The 19802-nt window shown below is 38.5% G+C and overlaps 2 protein-coding genes across 3 annotated transcripts in view; one reads left to right on the top strand and one right to left on the bottom strand.

Annotated features, from left to right (window-relative positions):
- The first annotated feature begins 134 nt into the window (after window positions 1-134).
- On the top strand, window positions 135-11750 carry LOC136243494 (uncharacterized). 2 transcript variants are annotated; one of them, XM_066035000.1, is made up of 19 exons: window positions 135-256; window positions 610-735; window positions 882-1015; window positions 1218-1313; window positions 1540-1665; window positions 2065-2187; window positions 2906-3028; window positions 3079-3201; window positions 3291-3413; window positions 3603-3725; window positions 4170-4292; window positions 4344-4589; window positions 4830-6277; window positions 6483-6624; window positions 6940-10467; window positions 10522-10704; window positions 10780-10931; window positions 10980-11043; window positions 11089-11750. In XM_066035000.1, exons 1-19 carry the CDS (start codon window positions 156-158, stop codon window positions 11661-11663), a joined length of 7659 nt encoding a protein of 2552 aa, XP_065891072.1. In that variant the 5' UTR covers window positions 135-155; the 3' UTR covers window positions 11664-11750. The 2 variants fall into 2 exon arrangements, with proteins under 2 accessions (XP_065891072.1, XP_065891073.1); XM_066035001.1 differs by lacking the exons at window positions 135-256; window positions 610-735; window positions 882-1015; ... (5 more) ...; window positions 3291-3413; window positions 3603-3725 and adding an exon at window positions 3752-3879.
- The window catches only part of LOC136243495 (transcription elongation factor SPT6-like), a 46603-nt gene continuing 38489 nt past the window's right edge, over window positions 11689-19802 (bottom strand). The window contains exons 26-32 of the mRNA XM_066035002.1: window positions 18832-18972; window positions 15592-15698; window positions 15457-15542; window positions 15164-15279; window positions 14991-15113; window positions 12781-13302; window positions 11689-12042 (exon numbers count right to left, since the gene is read on the bottom strand). Of these exons, the coding sequence (XP_065891074.1) occupies window positions 11833-12042; window positions 12781-13302; window positions 14991-15113; window positions 15164-15279; window positions 15457-15542; window positions 15592-15698; window positions 18832-18972 (1305 nt within the window). The 3' untranslated portion in view covers window positions 11689-11832. The remainder of the gene's footprint in view (window positions 12043-12780; window positions 13303-14990; window positions 15114-15163; window positions 15280-15456; window positions 15543-15591; window positions 15699-18831; window positions 18973-19802) is intronic.

The raw sequence follows: 19802 nt of genomic DNA on the forward strand, positions 1-19802 counted from the left end.
CAATAATTGCATGAACCATAGACTAAACTTGTATGGGATTGCCTACATACTTTATGTAGCTTCCTTTAAGCCATGAAGCCATGCATGTATACAGTATATAGTTAAGGTGTAGGCCATACAGCTTGTCATTTATAAGCATACAGTAGTGTGGTAATATGTATGCTAAGTTAGTAGTGTTAAGTGTGGTGGTTACTTTACTATATTGTTGCTCATATGTACAAGGGGAAGAGGTGAATTTTGATCAAGATAATATAGGGTATGTGAATATAATAATGCATAGTAGATATTAGTGTACAAATGCATATTCTAGCATGTAGTAGCTATGCATCTATCCAAATGCTTTGAAATAGTAAGTATATTGGGAATTTGGGATGACAGTGATTTTGTGTGCCAAAATATGTAGCATACATGAAACTCTCCACGTATATGTAACCACTACTAATCTGGTCTACATTTTTATTAAGAACTTTGTTACAAAAGACACAAACTATACACAATCCTATACAACATGGTACTTGCACTAAAGGCTAGTTATGTAATGAAAGATATATACTCTTTAGTCCCACTACTCAAGGTTGCAAATAATTATATTTATCCTACATATTATAGGGTATGTTACCAAGCCCGGTCCAGAGTATCCTACAGACTGTACTGGGGAACTGCACAACGGCAAAATGCAAATACCTACTCATGTAGAACCATCTGGAATTGGCCTACAACATGCACCAAGTATTGGTAAGTATTTAATTGTTGATGTAAAGAAATAGGAGTAGCGTAAATAAAAAGCACTTAAAGGTTTCTAATCAGTTTTCTGTTGATGACCATGCCAAATATGTACCATCTTGGGGTACACAATATGTCAACATATATCACTCTTACAGGACCACCTATACTAAAGTGTTGATACCTGTGGCTACCACCACCTACTATCGCTATGTATTCTGTTGTCCTGGCTACACAGAGGAGAGCTTGACTGAAGATAATGGTTCTACACCTGGACAACTCACCTGTGTTCGTAAGTCCACCAACAACTGCTAGTAGGTATTTTCAAAAAAAGAAGACTTTATTGGGTACTTTAATTATACATACGTACTTAACATGTGGCTATATAGCTACTATAAAAAGATGATCTTATTAATGAGGTTGGGGGAGGCACTTTGTAAGAGTTAGTAATGTTGAGTACTTTAGTGCATAGGTAATATTACTTTACATTGTAGCTGTGTGCGATCCTACTTGTCGGAATGGTGGTGTATGCATTGCACCAGATAGCTGCAGTTGTCCACCAGGATGGTCTGGTCCAACATGTTCACAGTGTAAGTAATATGTCACTCTAAAATTGTAATACCATTATTTTTTATTGGCTACTATGTATTATATATGGATTGTATAAATTCTGTGATTGTGTATGTGTAGCTACACACCATGTACTGTAACTTGTATGCTTGTCTTTTATACAAAAATTGATATTAAGAGATATTACCTGTGCAAGATAGTTAGACTGACCTCTGGTATGTGTTTATGTACCAAATGTTGTTGTAGCTACTATGGTTTGTTCAGTAAACAATGGAGGATGCTCCCAACGGTGTATAGACAACGTACATGAAGGGGCCAAGTGTGTCTGTGATGGAGGCTACAGGCTTGCTGAAGATGAGAGGACCTGCATAGGTACATTTTATTCTGCAATACCTATCACATATATGTACTGAAATAATGCATTCATCAGTAATACAAAACCTGGCTATGCAGCTGTCAGCTAGAGTATCAGATTTTATTCCTGTGTATTGGCGTGTTGAAGTTTTGACTGTCTGGGTAGCACCATCACTACACAATGGTTGCATGACAACAAACTTATCTTCTGCATAGCAATTCCTGTTAAGCATAAATCACATTTTCACTGAGGTTTTCTGTTGTACTAAAACAGGAGATGAAATCACCATAATGTAAACTTAATGAAATTTAACAGAATAATGGAAAGTTATGTATTGCCCATTAATGGGCTAATTTTAGCCCTGCCTTTATAATTATACTCCTGTGGTTTCATAACTTTCATCTTGTAATCCCCAGACATTAATGAGTGTAGCAATAACAATGGAGGATGTGAACACGTCTGTGTTAACCAGAATGGGACACATCAGTGTGAATGTGAACCAGGTTACATTCTGGACTCTGATTTCCGGATGTGCACGGGTTGGTTACATGTTTGTACAGTAAATTTGTTTTTATCATGTTTACATATACGTATCATGTTTACATGGTTTGATTCCATAGTTGATAGAACCGCATGGTCTTGCATGTCTGATGGCACTGCTTCTTTGGTATTGCAAATTAATAGGTATAGTTGCATAGTCTTAATTTATCTAAAGAAACTAAGAAAGAGTACACAAGAGACTTACACCCGGTAAAAGGGATTGATTTTATCCTGTATTAGATTTCCATGTGACAATGTTTTACATCATGTGGTTTAAATGATTTCTGTAACATCAACATACAGGGCTTCTTGTGCTCTTAAATGGAACATGTTGGGTTACAACAAAGCATGGCTACACATTTTATCCTGTGTTACATTAGGGCTATAGTTACATAACATGATTGTACCCTCCATTTGTGTATGGAGATCTCCATTTAAATTGGATTTGCAACACTGTGAATCCTCATGATCATTAATTTTAGTGACCATCTTTTGTTGATTAATAGTATTACTCTCTGCTTGTACTGTGTCATCAAAATTGCCTCATTGCTGGTTTTTAGGAAATAATTATTATCTCAAAGGTAACAATGTTTGCTCTCAAATGCAGGAGTTAAACAAATATGACATATGACCTTTTAGTTAGAGTTTTGGTACCCATTACATAGTGATACCTGGTTTCTACACATCTGGAATTTATATTGTATTACTATGTTGAAGATGTCGACGAGTGTGGCTTGAACAGTGGAGGTTGTGAATGGACATGCTTGAATTTGATTGGTTCATTTGCATGCAGTTGCCCATTAGGGTTCATATTAGATGACAATGGGAGAACTTGCTCTGGTAAGTGTAAAGTGTTAGTTGTGTAATAGTGTGATATATAATATCACTAGATCATGATGAATGTTCTAGTAATGGTCACAACTGCAGTCAACGTTGTATCAACTTTCAGTCAGGTTTTCTGTGTGCTTGTTTTGATGGATATCAATTAACTGATGACAATTCAACTTGTGTTGGTGGGTGACTGTCTTATCAGATAAAACAATTCTTAGATATGGAGTCATTGTGTATATCACATTGTTGTGTTCTTTATATTCCACCTTAGACATTGATGAATGTGTTGATGGTGTTTCTGGGTGTAGTCAAGTGTGTTTAAACATTGATGGAAGCTTTGAATGCTCTTGCATGGAGGGATACAGTCTAGGATCAGATGAAAGGATTTGTGAAGGTGTTTGATTAAGTACACACATGTATACATATAATCCTACTCACATAATACATACACATAATTATGTACATGTACATGCATACTTATACATAGCTACACATACTATATGTGTACATGTGCATGTGCGCGCATATATGTGTGAACGCACGAGCACACAACACACCAGTGTTACATTGTATTTTTATTTAGACAATAATGAGTGTGCTACTGATAACGGCAATTGTGATGACGTATGTGTCAACAGTCTTGGTAATTTTCACTGTGCATGTCAGGAGGGTTTCTCACTTACCAGTAATGGCATTAGTTGTGAAGGTGAGCCTACATTGAAGCAGTGATTACCCAAATGGATTCTGTAGAAGCATTGTATTACTTGGAAGCATAAGGAATTATGAAAAAATACAATACACATTTTGTATGATTTTGCTGTTATATCTATTGAAGAGTGAAACAAATTGCTTATTTTTTGGTACTGTGCATGCATTGTAAACACGTATATGGCACATTTTTACCTACTTTTGGACAACCTTGATGATGCATTATTCACACAGAATTGAAAAGTTTTACTACATAGGATTTTACAGTCACATCTGTACCAGTACCCATTTAAGTCTATGCTCCTAAGTTGTATGTACATTTCTGGAAATGTGTGTTGGCTGTCTGTTTTAGTACTATACATACCATCAGGCCATAGGTTCAGTTTATATGAAATATGTTTGTGTTCACACCAACCCATGCAATAAATTTTAATCAATACAGCTAATCCCTGTGCTAAATTGGATAGACCAGCCAATGGAAACATCACTTGTACTGGAGAACAGGTCACAGGTGAATCATGTACCTTCACCTGTCAGCCAGGATATTCTCTACAAGGATCTCAAGGTATTTGATAAATCTGACCTTATGTACTAAAACTTATACACATATTTCTAGCTCAAACATGCTTACCAAATGGGACGTGGTCAGGGACAGATGTATCATGTCCACCAATGGAATGTGATGAATTAGTACCACCCAACGATGCTGTCATAATATTACCTTGCTTCCATACTTTCCTTTCTTCCTGTACTATTCAGTGTAATGAGGGCTACTTCCTTCCTATCGAGTCGTCACCTAGGCAACAGTGTGTGTTAGGAGGAAATGGAACTGTTGAGTGGTCCCCACCACCTATTTGCCTTCGTAAGTGATGATTTTTTTCTTGTAATGTTGAAGTCCAATAACTATTGGATGGTTGTGTACATGGCATGATACTGATTGGTACAGAGAAGTAATTGAACTGAAATCATAGTAGGTAAAGATAAGTTTCAGAGTGAGTTTTGAGAAGCTATATATGGTAATATGCTATAGATTGATTTCAGATCAATTAGGTTGTATTATCATTACATGACTAAATAATCAATAATGTCTTTTATTGCACAGCTGTTGTAGCTTGTGATCCTAATCCATGTTTACATGGTGGACAGTGTATTGCTATTACACCAGTTGTATCCCTGTGTAACTGTGAGGGCACTGGCTACACTGGACAACAATGTCAGTTTGGTGTTATTGAGGTACCACCATTTCCGTTATTGCAAGTTGGACAACCACCATTCATCCTCAACATCACCGCTAAACCAGATGATGACATACAAGTTGGTCTTGTACAAGACAACATCAGTGCAGTGACGTTCTCCCCTAATCCAGCTACCATTGAGAATCCCAATGTTTATGCCAGTATTAGTATCACACCCTTGTTACCTGGACTCTATCGTGTGGCTTACCTAGTGTTAGGCACTAACAGGTTTGACTTTGATATACCACTAGATTCTTATCTTGCTATTGGTCCTGAGGTGCCTCCACCAGCTTATTCATATTTCATTGAGAGAGGGACAATGATTGGCCGTATACTTCCAAGTTGCTGTAGCCCACCTTCATCAATCTTTACAACATGCCCAACTGGTGATAGTGTTTCTATTTTATCCAGTTGCTTCATCAATAATATCACTGGTACTTTAGTAACAGAAGGAATATTGTTTTCTACTGGAAATGGATTACACTTACCATTGGCCATTGCAGGAGCTAGAGTGAGATTTCTTGGTAACAACATAATTGTTGATCAATTAACTAGTAATGAAAGAAGCAATGCACTTGACTGTAGCACATGTGACAGTTTAGCTGGTAATTTAGGTGATGTTAGAGAGTTGCAACCAAGCCAATGCTATTCATTTGCACCTTCAGTTAGTGATATTAAAGACTTTTTGTCTTCTGAAGCACTTGCTTTCACATATTTGCTGGAATCACGTTCTCTGGTCCCAGAGTGGTTGGACATAGTTGCAGTGGAATATCCAGCAAGAGGCTTTGGATTAAATGCATACCAAGTGGATCTTCGGCAACCTGCAGCAATTAATAACATCGAAACATGTTCAAACATACCAGCAGTTACAAGTGGATTACATTCTCTGCTCCACTACAGTGGTTTGCTGGATGTGACCATTAGTAATGTATTCTCTGACACGTTTACTCCTACTACTAGCAATTCACCACTCTGTTTTGCAGTCAACTTATGTGATGGTGCTGTGTCAGCATTTCACATTGGACTGCCACAAGCTGCTAGACAATTTCTTAGCTCAAAATTAAATATGATGGGTTTAAATTTTAATTTGGCTGGGGTCTCTTTGTCACGGCATAGACCACTTTCACTCTTCCCACCAGAAATAGTAGTATTCAATCAACAGTACTGGAATGGCAGAAATTATTTTACCCCAGAAGTACCTGACATTGACATTGCTTTGGCAGGGAGATTTAATTTTCCCTCCAGTATAGGTGACCTATCAGTTGACCTGGACTTCAGTGGAATTGTTGGATTTAGTATAAATAACTTTGATGAGGTACACACACACACACACACACACACACACACACACACACACACACACACACACACACACACACACACACACACACACACACACACACACACACACACACACACACACACACACACACAGACACACACACACACAGACACACACAGACACACACAGATTCTGTATTCGTGACAGTTTTCGCTACACTTGCTGTCTTTTTTTGCAGTTGACCAGTATCGGACTACAGCAGAATTGGTATGGTATTTTCAGTGGAGGCTACATGCTAGACATCAGAAGTACTGTATATGGTGAAACTATCAATGTGTCATTGATACCAACATCTACTTATGGAGTGATCTCATTTGGTGGTATGTTACAACTATTATCCCATTCATCTATACAACATTCTATTGTGAACATTGTCCATCTGTGCCTTTCCTTGTTATTATTAACTTTCAGTTTTCTACATGAAAACACATTATTACATAATACATTCATGCAGTTATCTAATCTTTGGTGCTTGAGCTCATCACTGTGTACACCAAAGATTTCTAATAAAGCAATAATATTATGCTTGAATATACATGTATGTACTGTCAGGAGCCCATAAGTGCCGCAAGGCCTTGCAGCACTTATGGGCTCCTGGTATTGCACATCTACTGTAATCACGACAACATTTACAGGCAATCAAACTACACCAGTGTGTAATGATGATGCTACTCCAGCTGGAATTTCTCTTAAAGTTACATTCACTCCACAACCAGGATCTAAAGATTTTTTTACTCAACTACTTTATGTGCCCCTTGTTGATTTCTGTGACCTTGATGGCTTCCTATTCCTCACTCAGGACTTTAGACCAAATGGGTTTGCTGTGAATTTTCAGTGTCTTGGAATCAGGCTGGGAACCTTTGTGTTTCATGACCTAGAACATACTATCTACTTCAGCGGAAATGACAACTTTGAAGAGCTCTGTGCAGAGGTCCCTCAATTTGACATTGCCTCTACTTCTGTGTTGGTACAGTCAAGATTTGTAAGCAATGAATTTATACCACTAGGATCACTACTGCTGTTGCAGCCCACTAGTGGGTCACTGGCACTAACAGCCACCTTCAGTAGAAACAGCAGTGAATTTGTGGCCCAGTTGTACTCAGTTAACATCACACTGTTTGATGCTACCATCAACACTGTTGTCAACATCAACCAAGACCAGCTGTTCTTTACTGCAGACAATGTGCCATTGTTCAATGTGTTCCCAATTGACTATATTGGAAGTGTACAGCAAGGAAAAATGTTTGATGATTTTCCACTTCAGTTGTTTGGAACATTTGTTCATACTGGTAGTAGTTTTCCTGCGATCCTGGAACAAACAGTTCACAACTATTTGATTACAGTAGCCAATGACTCTATCACAAGAGTACAAAATGCAGAAAATTCTGTTGAAAGGGCAAGCGAACAAGTAAGAAATATTGAAACATTGCTTCAAGTGAGAGAAGAAGACTTCCAAACTGCTAACAGATTACACAATCAAGCCATTTTAAATATTGCAATAGCAAATGGTACTGTTCTTGAAATTTTTGAAAGATTAGCAGATGCTAATCAACAAATTCAACAGCTAAGAGATGCCGTAGAAAATATCTGTCGACTACAAGTGTGTCCCAGTGAATGCATCTCAGGTTTACAGTGCAAGACATGCTATACTGATGTATACAGCACTATTCTTGGCCGGTGTCCAGATGTTTGTTACGATCAGAGACTAGTAAGGGTCCCACCATTCAGTGAAGAGTCAACTTGTTGGGTTAGAAAACAGGTCCGAATTCGTGTCCGTCGATGTGTATGCCATCGCTACTTTTGTACATACCAAGTGTTCTTCACATTTGTACTAAGAAATGTTCCTGAAAAATGTCACAAGCCTGTGTTTAATCATGAAATAAAGAAGGAACCAAGATTCTGTGAGAAGCCATGCCCAGTACGTACTCTGACAGACCGAATTGCTCAACAATGTTGTGAAACACATCCTTGTGCTGACCAAGTACCTTCTCCTACTTGCTTAATGGAAAATGCTGCTTGTCGAGTAGCTAGACAAAGGGCACTTGATACTTTAAGAAGTGCTGAACAGAACTTATCAGAACCTTTGAGGGAGCTGACTAATGCACAGATGAGATTAGCAATTTCCATAAGTGAGGAAATCAGACTAAGGGTCAGAGTGGAAGTAACAAGAGAAGCAGTACGTCAAACTCAAGCTGTTCTTGAAAGCACCAGAGCAGCTTTAAATTTGACTATTGCACAACAAATGGAACTTGTTGACAAGATTAAAGATGGTGCAGTCCTTTACCAGCTACTTCGGAACACAACCATAGAGAATCTATTTACAGTAGACTCTGTTTCTTTTGAGATCACAATTGTGGATAAAACTCCATTTATAATTCCCCTCAAGATAAGATTTAGCATTCCAGGAATAATGGAGTCATTTGAGACCACAGTTGTCTTTGATTTTACTAACATTGGTCTACACTTGCAACGAACATCAGAAGTGCTTGCTGGAATGGCATTTGGTGACATTGGTGGTGGAAGCAGAAGCAAGAGGCAAACAGTGATTATGGAAGACCCTGAATCCACCACTGCACTAGTAAACCAGCGATGTACTGATCTACTAAATACCCACGATTATATTGAAGAACTACAGGATACACTTGAGACAATTGTTGAGCAAATTATCAGCTCAAAGTTGAATGCTACTGAGGCCAGACTACAAATCTATGAAATTTCTACTATCGATGAGGAAGTGTTTCGCTCTGTTAACTTCAGTGTCCTTCAGACACAGTTCAACTTACCCGCACAATCTTCTTTATTTAATACTCTCAAGGAAGGAAATGAATCAAAAGCTCTGACTGAAATGATTATGTCATTTGGAATGCTGGATGAAGATTTGGCTAATGCGAATGAGAACAGTGTCTTTTTAGACTGGCAGGCTACAATAGAAATGTTGCACAACCAAACAGGTAGCTCTGGTGGGTATTTCTGCTTTGGTTTTGCTGACTGCCTTACAACTGCAGTTTCTATTACAAGGGAACTACTTCAGTTATCGCCAATTCCTGAGTCAAGACAGCTTCTTGAACAACTTCCAGCAGCAGCTGATGATTTGCTACAACTTGCATTATCTTCTAATCTCAGTATATTTAGTGCACTACAGAAAACAGACAAATTCAGGTCAATACTAAATGCTACAAGGGAAATAAACTATTGGTGTGCACAGCCCCCCAATATCACAGTCCATCCAGTTAGTAACATATCTCTTGGACAGAATTCCACACTGCACCTAACATGTCAAGCAACTTCAGAATTCAGAATAGACTACCAGTGGAGACACAATGGTGCTTTTGTACCAGGTGCTGTAAATGCTGTGCTAAGTATTGTAAATGTACAGACCAGGCATAGTGGGAATTATTCCTGTGATGCCAGGAATCATGTTGGTGTTTCTGAATCAGCTAATTCAAGTGTTATCATAAGAACACTACCCAGTATATACCTCCAACCAGGTGATACAACCAGTTATGCTGGAAATGAGAACGGTGTAGTGTTTGCTTGTAACGCAAGTGGCACACCAACTCCAGGGTATCGCTGGTACTTCAGGTCTACAACCACCAATCAGCTAACAAAATTAGAAGGTGCAGACAGTAATGAGTACACAGTGTTCTCTCCACAAAGTACTAATGAAGGCATGTACTACTGTGAAGCATTTAATGAAGAAGGTAGCACAATATCAAGAGGAGCAGTTCTTACTGTACTGCATACATCAGTTTCACAACTTGCTGTCACAGTCAGTCTGGGGGTACAAATTAGTAATGGTAACACTGGTAGACTATTGAATGCTCTACAAGACAGCATTGCCTTTGGAGAAGTGGAAATACAGCAATTTACAGCAGAAGGCACTGATCAAAACCATACTACTACAGTGTCATTTTCACTGGTCACCAGGAACACTACATCTAGAGACACCATTTCTCTATCACTTGAAGAGCTAGCCAGTAGGACAGTACAGAGTCGGTCAGATTTATTATCTGTTGAAGAACAACTTACAAATTTGGTAGCAAATGAATCACAAATAACTAATGGAGTATTCTCTGCAGTCCTGTCATCTGTTGCCATTGAACAGTCAGCTATTTTATGTCCACAGGGTCAGGCATTAGACACAACCAACAATCTTCTTTGTGGTAAGTTTGTACTACAATATATAGTTTTACTCACTGCTGTTTTCTTTACAAAAGTGAATTGTCCTCCTGGACACTTCCAGACTGATGGAGAGCAAGTCACTCTAATTGATGGAGAGAATGTTACAGAAGTAATACCAGTGTGTGCTGCTTGCAGTGCCAATCAACATCAACCTGACCAAGGACAAACGTCATGTCTACCCTGCCCAGCAGAAAACTTTGTATCTGGCCAGTGTCTAAGTATGTTAGCTGTAATACAAGCTGTAGTGCTAACACGTAACTATTTAGTTTTATATTGTACCTATACCCATTTAGTTCAATGTAGCCCTGGAACCTTCTCTAGTACAGGCCATCAGCCATGTACAGAGTGCACATCAGGAACATACCAACCTAACAGTGGAGCTAGGGAGTGTCTGGAATGTAATAATGATATACCTGAACCTTACTGCTCTACAGAATCAGATGAGGTTAGTGGTGTGGTAGGTTGAGTCACTTATGCCTATTATTTTGTGTAGTCATCATTTGTGATGGGTATTACACCAGTAGCAGCTGGAGTCAGCTCATTTGTAATCTTCACTAGTAAGCAATTATAATGAACATTGTATTGAATCATCTCCACTTAAGTTTTAGTTGCAATATGTGCTATCTACTGTGTGAGAAGGAAGGGGAAAAAGAGAAAGTATCGCATGCAACAGAAACTGGCTCGCCCAGGAGGTAACTCACAGTTATCCTTAATTGGGATCAACAGAGTTAATAGTAACAAAAAAGTTGTACCAAGCTCTGATGTGTATGTGTGTATGCCACAAAATGACAATGCTGATGGGTTTAGCCTGACTGAAGACAACACACCAATGTTTGAAAAGTTTATGTTACCAGATACTCCACCACCTCCTCCACCAAGATCAGACTTGCCTGAGCTGCCATCACGATCACCACCTGTAAGGTCTAAGCCACCTCCAATACCACCACGACCCAGTGAGTCTGGAAGCCCATCTGTGTGTCAACCTAAACCCCCCAAACCACTACCACGCTATAAACGTGATATCCAAGAACAAAATCTTGCTGAGACACGCACCAAGCCTCCTGTGATGCCACGAATTATTAGAAGATTGTCACAGCGTTACTCACAACGCCACAGACAGAGTAGCAAAATACCATCAGAATCTTATGAAACTTTTTTGGCCAATGAAGACTTATAAATATACAACTGGAATTTATTATTTTATCACATTTTAATTGTATTTTGTTATTTTAATAACAATTTTATATATTTTTCATGATAATAATTGATATGTCTACAGTCCAGTAGTACCTCATGTAAAATGCATCACTTACAATAATGATGTCCCTCCCTCATTTATAAAACTACTATTGTTGTCTCTGTCTATTACGTCTGCTGGATTGTTTCCATGGAGCACCTCCCCCTCGTCCTCCTTTGCCTCCACCTCCACGTCCCCTGCCAAACGACCCCTGGGGGGGTCCTTGTGGTGTTGTTATATAGTGTGGGGTGCGACTTGGTGTTTGGATGGGTGTGCCAACTGGTTGTGTGGGTGTGTATGCAGGTGTTTGCCAGCTAGCCTGCAGAGAATAAACAACATGTAATATTAAAAGTATAGATGACTTGAATGACCACTAATATTAAAACATTATGGGATACATATGTGAATACAAAAGCCATTTCCTTACTATGTAGTATACACATGTAAACAGATAACACTTTATATATGCCAAATGTATGACAATGAAGGTTACTTAGAGATTCTATGTACAAATGAACTGCACACCTGGGCAACAGTATGAATTTGCTGGTACTGGTCACTAGATTAAACTAATCAGTTTACAAAATAATCACTATACTGCCATAGCCAGTAATGCACACACAAACAATTTTGAAGTATACAGGTTAGACACAAAGTTGTCAGGCATATTATTATCACGTAGCACAGTCAGTGTGATGAATTCAGGTGGTAACAGGACAAATGTTACCGGATACATTTGAGATCACTTGTAGCTATGCTGGAAAGCAGGCATAACTAAAATGGAACATGGGAAATTTAACAACTCTTGGATATGAAAGTGGCTACCAAGCTATGGAGCAATCTTACAAACAAGTCAGTTCCAGTCACACATTCAATCATTATGGCAACCAATACACACTGGATTCTCAGTATCAACATTCACCAACACAAACAACTATTCACTAAGTATATAACCACATGTATGCACGCATACACCTTCTGAAGGAATTTCTCACAAACCAGCAAACCATAGGGCTTTATTACATACAAAATTACGTACACAAGATTACATAATTACTTGAGCAGATCCTCGATACATCTGTTGCTGGTAGCCATATTGAGGGGTGGTACTCCAATGATGTACTGACTGGCTGGGAGTGTATGGCTGAGACAAGCCTACCATACTACCTGGAGTCATTATCATAGATGCTGATGGGGTGGGCTGAGCAGAGCCTGGTACCATTGGCCTTGGTGGGGGCTCCCGATAGTGTTCTTTAAAGTATTTCAACAATGAGTGAATGTCACTATGTACCAATCCTCTATATCTGTATCCCTCAGGGGTTACAGTGAAATATTCTATCTTGGGCTTGTTAGCTGGTTGATATGCTAATACATATTTTCCAGGTAGCTGTTTTGAAGCACTGAAGAAGTAAGGTATCTTATTAGGGTGTTGTTTCTTCTCTTCAGCTAACAAAGCAATCAGCTTGTTCACATTACCACCTTCAGCACTGTGGTAAGACTTATGAGCAAGAAGTTCGCGTGACAATAGTGCCATTGGATGGATAAATCGTGCCAGTATCTCATCCAGATCTTCAAATTCCTATTAAAACACATGTTTATAGTAAATTAGTAGTTTTAGTGTCAGGATTCTGATTTCCTGCATTTACAGGATTCAGCTTTCTTGCTGGTCCCAAGTGGAATATTAAGTTACAAGTATAGGGAGGGTAGTGATAAAAGCTGGAACAAAATGGAACTGGGAACGTGTCAAGTTGAAAAATCGTTTTAGCAGACTGTGCACCGTTTCCAACTGTCACACAGTAACTAGAGATTTTTTCTGCTTATAAGCATACTAGAAATCACTCGCTCGAAGTTTCTATTTAATGCACATCACAAGAATGTCATTTTACAATCACCTATGTTGAAAAATGATCATTTACTATTATTTTGTAAGCATTGTAAACATACAATTCATAGCCACTAACATATACTGCGTTAACTCTTGTAAATCATTGCAAATGCTGGCAGACTTAAAAAAGACACAACTGTAACATGAAAATACTACAGTAGTTTATCTTTTTTAGAATGATAACGAAGTCATTCTACATCAGGAGTAAACAAATTTTGATGGTTTGCTAAGAACACATGCTATGTGGTGGGCATTAACTAGAAACTTCAAGAAAGCAATTTTAAGCATATTTGTAAGTAGAAGCAGATTAACTCTAACACAATTATAGTTACTATGTAGGCGATTATAGTTACTGTGTAGGCAAGCTTCCTATTTTTTCACTATTTTCTATAATCCCTAATCAAACTTAAAATTCCTTGTACTTGTTTTTGTAACATTATAGAACTTTGCGTGGGTGAGATCTAAGGAAAAAGTGTACTTTAAATTTCATAAAAGTACACATTAGGGCAAACAGTGCTTTATTGTACGATCAAAGCACTCTTTGTGGGCAATAAAGCATAGTTGCCCACGTGTTATAGTGCAGGCTAATAGCCCGCGGTGCTCATGCCAGTACGACTAATCACCCAAGCCAGTGAAGGCTGATAGCCTGCGCCGCGCTGAGTGGTCAATTACCCCAGCAAATACGAGTGGTACAACTGGATTGCTTTTATAGACATACCTAAATGCTTTGATGATGGGTGAGAGAAGGTAACGTTGCAGTTACGTTTGTTAACGTAAATGGACAAGTCCTGGAGATATCATGAAAATATTTCACCATATGTCACAATAGAATCAATTGTGGGTTGTGACAAAAACCTGCCAAAATACGTGATGAACATCTACCATGCCAAACTATGGTGAACTATGCATGAGTTACTTTATTAAACCAGTTTGTGTGCATTCAGGCCGCTAATAATTCATGAAACGTGTGCTAAATACGAGTCCTAGTGTATGGAGAAGCTACATGACTAGAAAGTTTCATAAATCATTTAAAGCATTGCCTTACTTGTGCTATATGAAAAATAAAGCACTCGGCCTCGATGTAATTAAGCACTCGGCTTTGCATCGTGCTTTGTTTTTCATATAGCACTCGTGGCAATGGTTTAACATATACACAACTGGTTAACCTGCACATACCACATTGCAAGAAAGAATTGCACTGGACTAATGCAATCAATTCAGTCACAATGGAGTTGGGAAGACATCACATGATGCTACTGTGAATTGACACGTTGTGCTGTCAGCAAAGGTAAATGGGACACAAAACACCACCCTATAAATACTAACTATAGTGGCAAGCGTAATAGCCATTTTGTCTATGTATGCTAGCATGAAATTAATACCTCATCTCCAATCCAGAGTGCCTTTCCAAGGCTGAACACATTAGGCTTGTCTTTCTCAGTGATATCAATGTGTTGGTGTATACTAGTGTCAACCTTCCATGTGACTGTCAAGTGATCAGTACCCTGTGAACAACAATTGTTACACTGAATAGTTAACTCCAATAAATACCCACCTTACTACTAGGTCTGAAAATGGCTTCACCTTGATCCATCGAGGCTAATGATTCCTCAGCCTCTTTGAAGGAGATATTCATGAATGATGGATGAACTATAACCCTCTTCATATATTCTGTGTGACAATGACATAGGTATATGAAACTGTACTACTATTACAATATACAGTGCATGTTATAAGAGGCACAAACAGCATGACTACAGTGAGATGTCAGACCCTGAATCCCATTTTAAATATGACAACGGATTGACTCTGGCAGGCTCATTATAGCATGGAAAATGAATGTCTTACGTTGTTTGGGTTTTTGTTTAGAGCTGTGATCAGTTTTACTATCATGTTCCTCCTGTTGATGATCAAAGTATGTGTCTTTTGGTAGACTAGTTGAAGAAATGAGGTTTATCAGTAAATATTATGAGTGTACTGCACCTGAATCTGTTGTCACGATCAGCAAGATCAGATGACCGACAAGTGAGGTCAACTGAAAACTTCTCAAGGTTGACTCTCAATATCCGACAGTGGATAGTACGCCCAATCTAACAATACAACAAACACATCTACAACATAAACTACACCAGTGTAATATATAACATTGATCTTCTAAGTTGTGCTGCCAATCAATGATCAATCGTTAGAATAATGATCAAGATTATAACTATAAAACTACTTTGAAGAAAAGAGAAAACTGTAACAGGCTACTCAAATTGCACACATACAAAATTACAGTGCCAATTGCTAATTCATTTGACAAGTCTGTATAAATTATATTGAATGCAAAATATAAAATAGGAAAGTACGTAAGTGTATTTCACTATATATATATATATATCGTGAATGTACTAGCTATATTAGGGCTGCTGATGGCCACTTTATTTTCAGCCCACACATAATTAGGTTTGGTGGGCACCCTTCTAATATTGAAAGTACACCATAAAGAACTTGTATACCAAAAATGATGCTTTTATCCACTCCGTAACAAAATTTTTGTTAAGCTACCCTACTACTATGAAAAATATGGACAATTTCCGTTACGAAGGGAAGCCATCACATGCTATTGCCAAATCGACACTTTTCGCTGTCAACAAAGATGAATGGGACGCAAAGGAGGACACTGGTAAGTCCATGAAGAATGCATTGTATGTACTGTGGTATACCAAAAGGCACCTCTCGAGCTGAAGCGACGTCGAACTGTAAAAAAATCAAGCCCGTAGCCTTAGCCGTTATCGAGTTACGCTTGTCTGAAGGCATCAGTCAGTTACTTACTCAGTCAGTCAGTTACTCAGTCAGTAGAAAATTCCGTTAAATAATAATAATAAAAAAAATTTCCGTTAAATAATAATAAAAAAAAATTCCATAGCAACTCGTTTGAAAGTGTTTCGGGTCAATCTGAAAGCTTGTTTGGGCTTAGTTTTACCTAACCAATACTGCTTCACTGTCGGCAGGGGAAATTGAGGCTGTTTTTTGGGTGATGTTATTTTGTGGGCCATGCCTACTCCTTTGTGGTCTATGATGAAATACAGCATTGAAAACACTTACTGGTGACCGGATAAAGATTTTTTTTTAACTTGAAATTTAGTCTGCCTCACTGCCTCACCACTTTCGCAAGCCAAGAGGCCAAACGAAGCAGCAAATGACCACCATTTTATGCCACAATAACAAACTGACCGGTGGGATATGCCTTTTGGGGTTCTGATGAGTGTAGGCCCTCTGCACATTGTCTTTTCTTTACCTTCAATCAGGCTGCTTGTCTTCTTCATCCAACAAAACCATATCGATTTGTTAATTTTCCATATCAACATGCTCTTTCAGCAGCATATTTAGATGCCACAGAAATATTTCAGAGCTGGATTTCAGAAGCGCTTCAGTCCTGGTGCTACTATAAGAGGTATACCAGCTAGATATCTGCAACTTCGTGATTGGGAACCCGTTCGCAATAGGTTTGCGACCACAACCATCAAATAATAAAGATCTAGGTGGACTAATAGCGATTGAGTATGGAGATCATGCACACCTCTTAACAATCCAGCTATTTGCTTAACAGTAAACAAGAAGACCTCACCCCTTATTGGTCTAGCTAGCTGCATACCCCTTGGCTGACTCATGATACTCGTAGCTATATAGCTGTGCTACAACAAAAACCTAAAACTAGTATTTTAAAATTTATTAATTTAAAAATGAAGTAGGGATTTATGCAATAAAAAGTAGTGAAATAAGAGATGAATGATGGTTAGCTCAGTGGAAAAGTCCGGCACATTAGTTATAACAATTATTTCGTTCAATGCCAAAGTAGGGACTTCCCACCGAGCTAACCATCATTCATGCACAGATCCCTACTTCATTTTTAAATTAACAAATTTTAAAATACTAGTATATCTATAATATAAAAGGCTGAAAAGCTGTCTGTCTGTCTATCTGTCCTTCTGCTTTGTGATGTTGCTAACTTGATAACCAAAGCATGCATTGACATGGGACTTTAACGAAATTAAGCGCTCATCAGCTGGCAACTGTTTGTTATTACAAATCGCTATGTGCTTTCGTTTGCTTACTGAAGGCGTTGGTGTAGAGGAAAACTTGAGCTACATTCCTGTTAAAACCACGAACAAACAGCCAAAGCGTTAGCGCATAGAACTGTTAACCCAAAGGTCCAGGATTTGATTCCTGCCCATGACAACTTTTTCTTCTTCTCAGTACCACCTTTTCGTGACACACTTTTTCTTATGTCAACTATTGATGACAATTACTCGGCAATCTGTGCACGTATCGACATGATTCACGCGCAAAATGAAATGCTCACTATTTGGCTACGTCACAAAGTTTATTGCAAGTTTTATACGTGCATTCCTTCGTCCACTACAACACGTTGAAGGCCATGAAGTAGAGAAAATTTCAGCTGTATTCCATTGCTAACCACACGATAAACAACTCAGCTGCTAAAGCACCTTGTTGTGGTTACTGTTGTGTAGGGTGTGGGTTTGAATCCTGCTAGTGACAAAAACTTTTTTCTTCGTTTTATACACCTTTTTGGTGCATACTTTTTCTAACACAACTTTTTTTCTCATAGTAAGTTCATAGCATCCTGGTATTGCTTCACAGCATATGGAACTGTTGGAAAAGTATACAGTAGCACATTTGATAGGTATAGGGCAGGCCAACAGGGTGCATGTTTATTTTTCTGTGTGTTTGCCCGGTGTGTTCTATTAGAGTAAGTGCCTTCTCTTTGTAACTCCAATTCTTTGTGATGTGATGTTAACTACTTGCCAGGAAGTGTGTACCTGTGTATAAAGTTAATTTTGTTCAAACTTTTGCTTGCAGTATAGCTACAACTGCTTTAAATACTGTTGACCCTGTTATTACAGTTCCTGCATGATAGGATAGCACCACATAATTTGCACATGTCTTGGTAATTATTGGTTTAGCTTACATGCAATTCTGCTCTTTAGTTAACTCCATGTTCACATCACTTAAACTATTAGGTTTGCATGATGTTGGAATTAGGTTCATGCAAATGATATCACCATGCATGCTACTTTAGGACACGATCTTTAATGCTTCATTCTTAAAGCATTGATTCATGTTATTATGGTTAATGTGAAAATGTGAAATGGTCCTGCATGTAGGGCAGGTACCAATGCTAGTGGTACTATAAATACATTCATACAAGTAACTCACATTCACTCTCTCTTCTGGTGTGTTTACAGGATTGTCACTGAGGTTCTTTGTGAGGATAAAGCCAGACAATCCATTTTCCAGTCTTGTTCTCACCCCAATGCCTTGCCCTGGACAACTACCTTCATCAATGTGGTTCCATACCTGTGTATATATGTCATAAGCAGTAGCTAAAGTAATATATACATGTACTTTACATATATGTTAAAAGCATTGCCGCGAGTACTACATGAAAAATAAAGTACGAGGCGCACGGCTGAGATGCTAATACAGCACGAGGTGAAGCCAAATGCTTTATTAGCATCGAGGCCAAGTGCTGAGTGTTTTATTTTTCATATAGCACGAGCAAGGCAATGCTTTAAATGATTTATGGAACTTTCTAGTCGTGTAGCTTCACCATACACTAGGACTTGTAATTAACACGCGTTGCACAAATTATTAGTAGCCTGATGCACACAAACTAAAGTAACTCACACATAGTTCACCATAGCTTGGCATAGTACACGTTCATTGCATATTTTGGCAGGTTTTTATTACAACCCACAATCGATTCTATTGTGACACATGGTGAAGTATTTCCGTGGTACCTCCAGGACTTGTCTGCTTACATTCGAAGTGATTATATAGACATTGAAGCCAAAATCGATTGTGGGGATCAATTAATACTCACGTGATTAGGATGCATGACTTGGAATTTTGCCATGAAAACCACTCAGATGGAAAGCGTTTAGTTATCCTCGCCATCCTACCAGTTGAAAAACGTTGGGCTAAGGTGAGAACTAGTGCTATAGCTTATTCACCAATTGTTTCCACATATGGACACGCCCCCATCATGAAGCTACCACTTTGCATGGAATAACCACTCTACAAGCAAGCTTACCTATCTAGGCCTTTAGTGAACTCCGTACTTTTTCCATAAAACGATCCAACAGCATTGATTAAAACATTAAACTCGCGTAATCGAAATTCTCCAT

Source organism: Dysidea avara, chromosome 13 (genome assembly GCF_963678975.1).
Source record: "Dysidea avara chromosome 13, odDysAvar1.4, whole genome shotgun sequence".
Taxonomy (NCBI): domain Eukaryota; kingdom Metazoa; phylum Porifera; class Demospongiae; order Dictyoceratida; family Dysideidae; genus Dysidea; species Dysidea avara.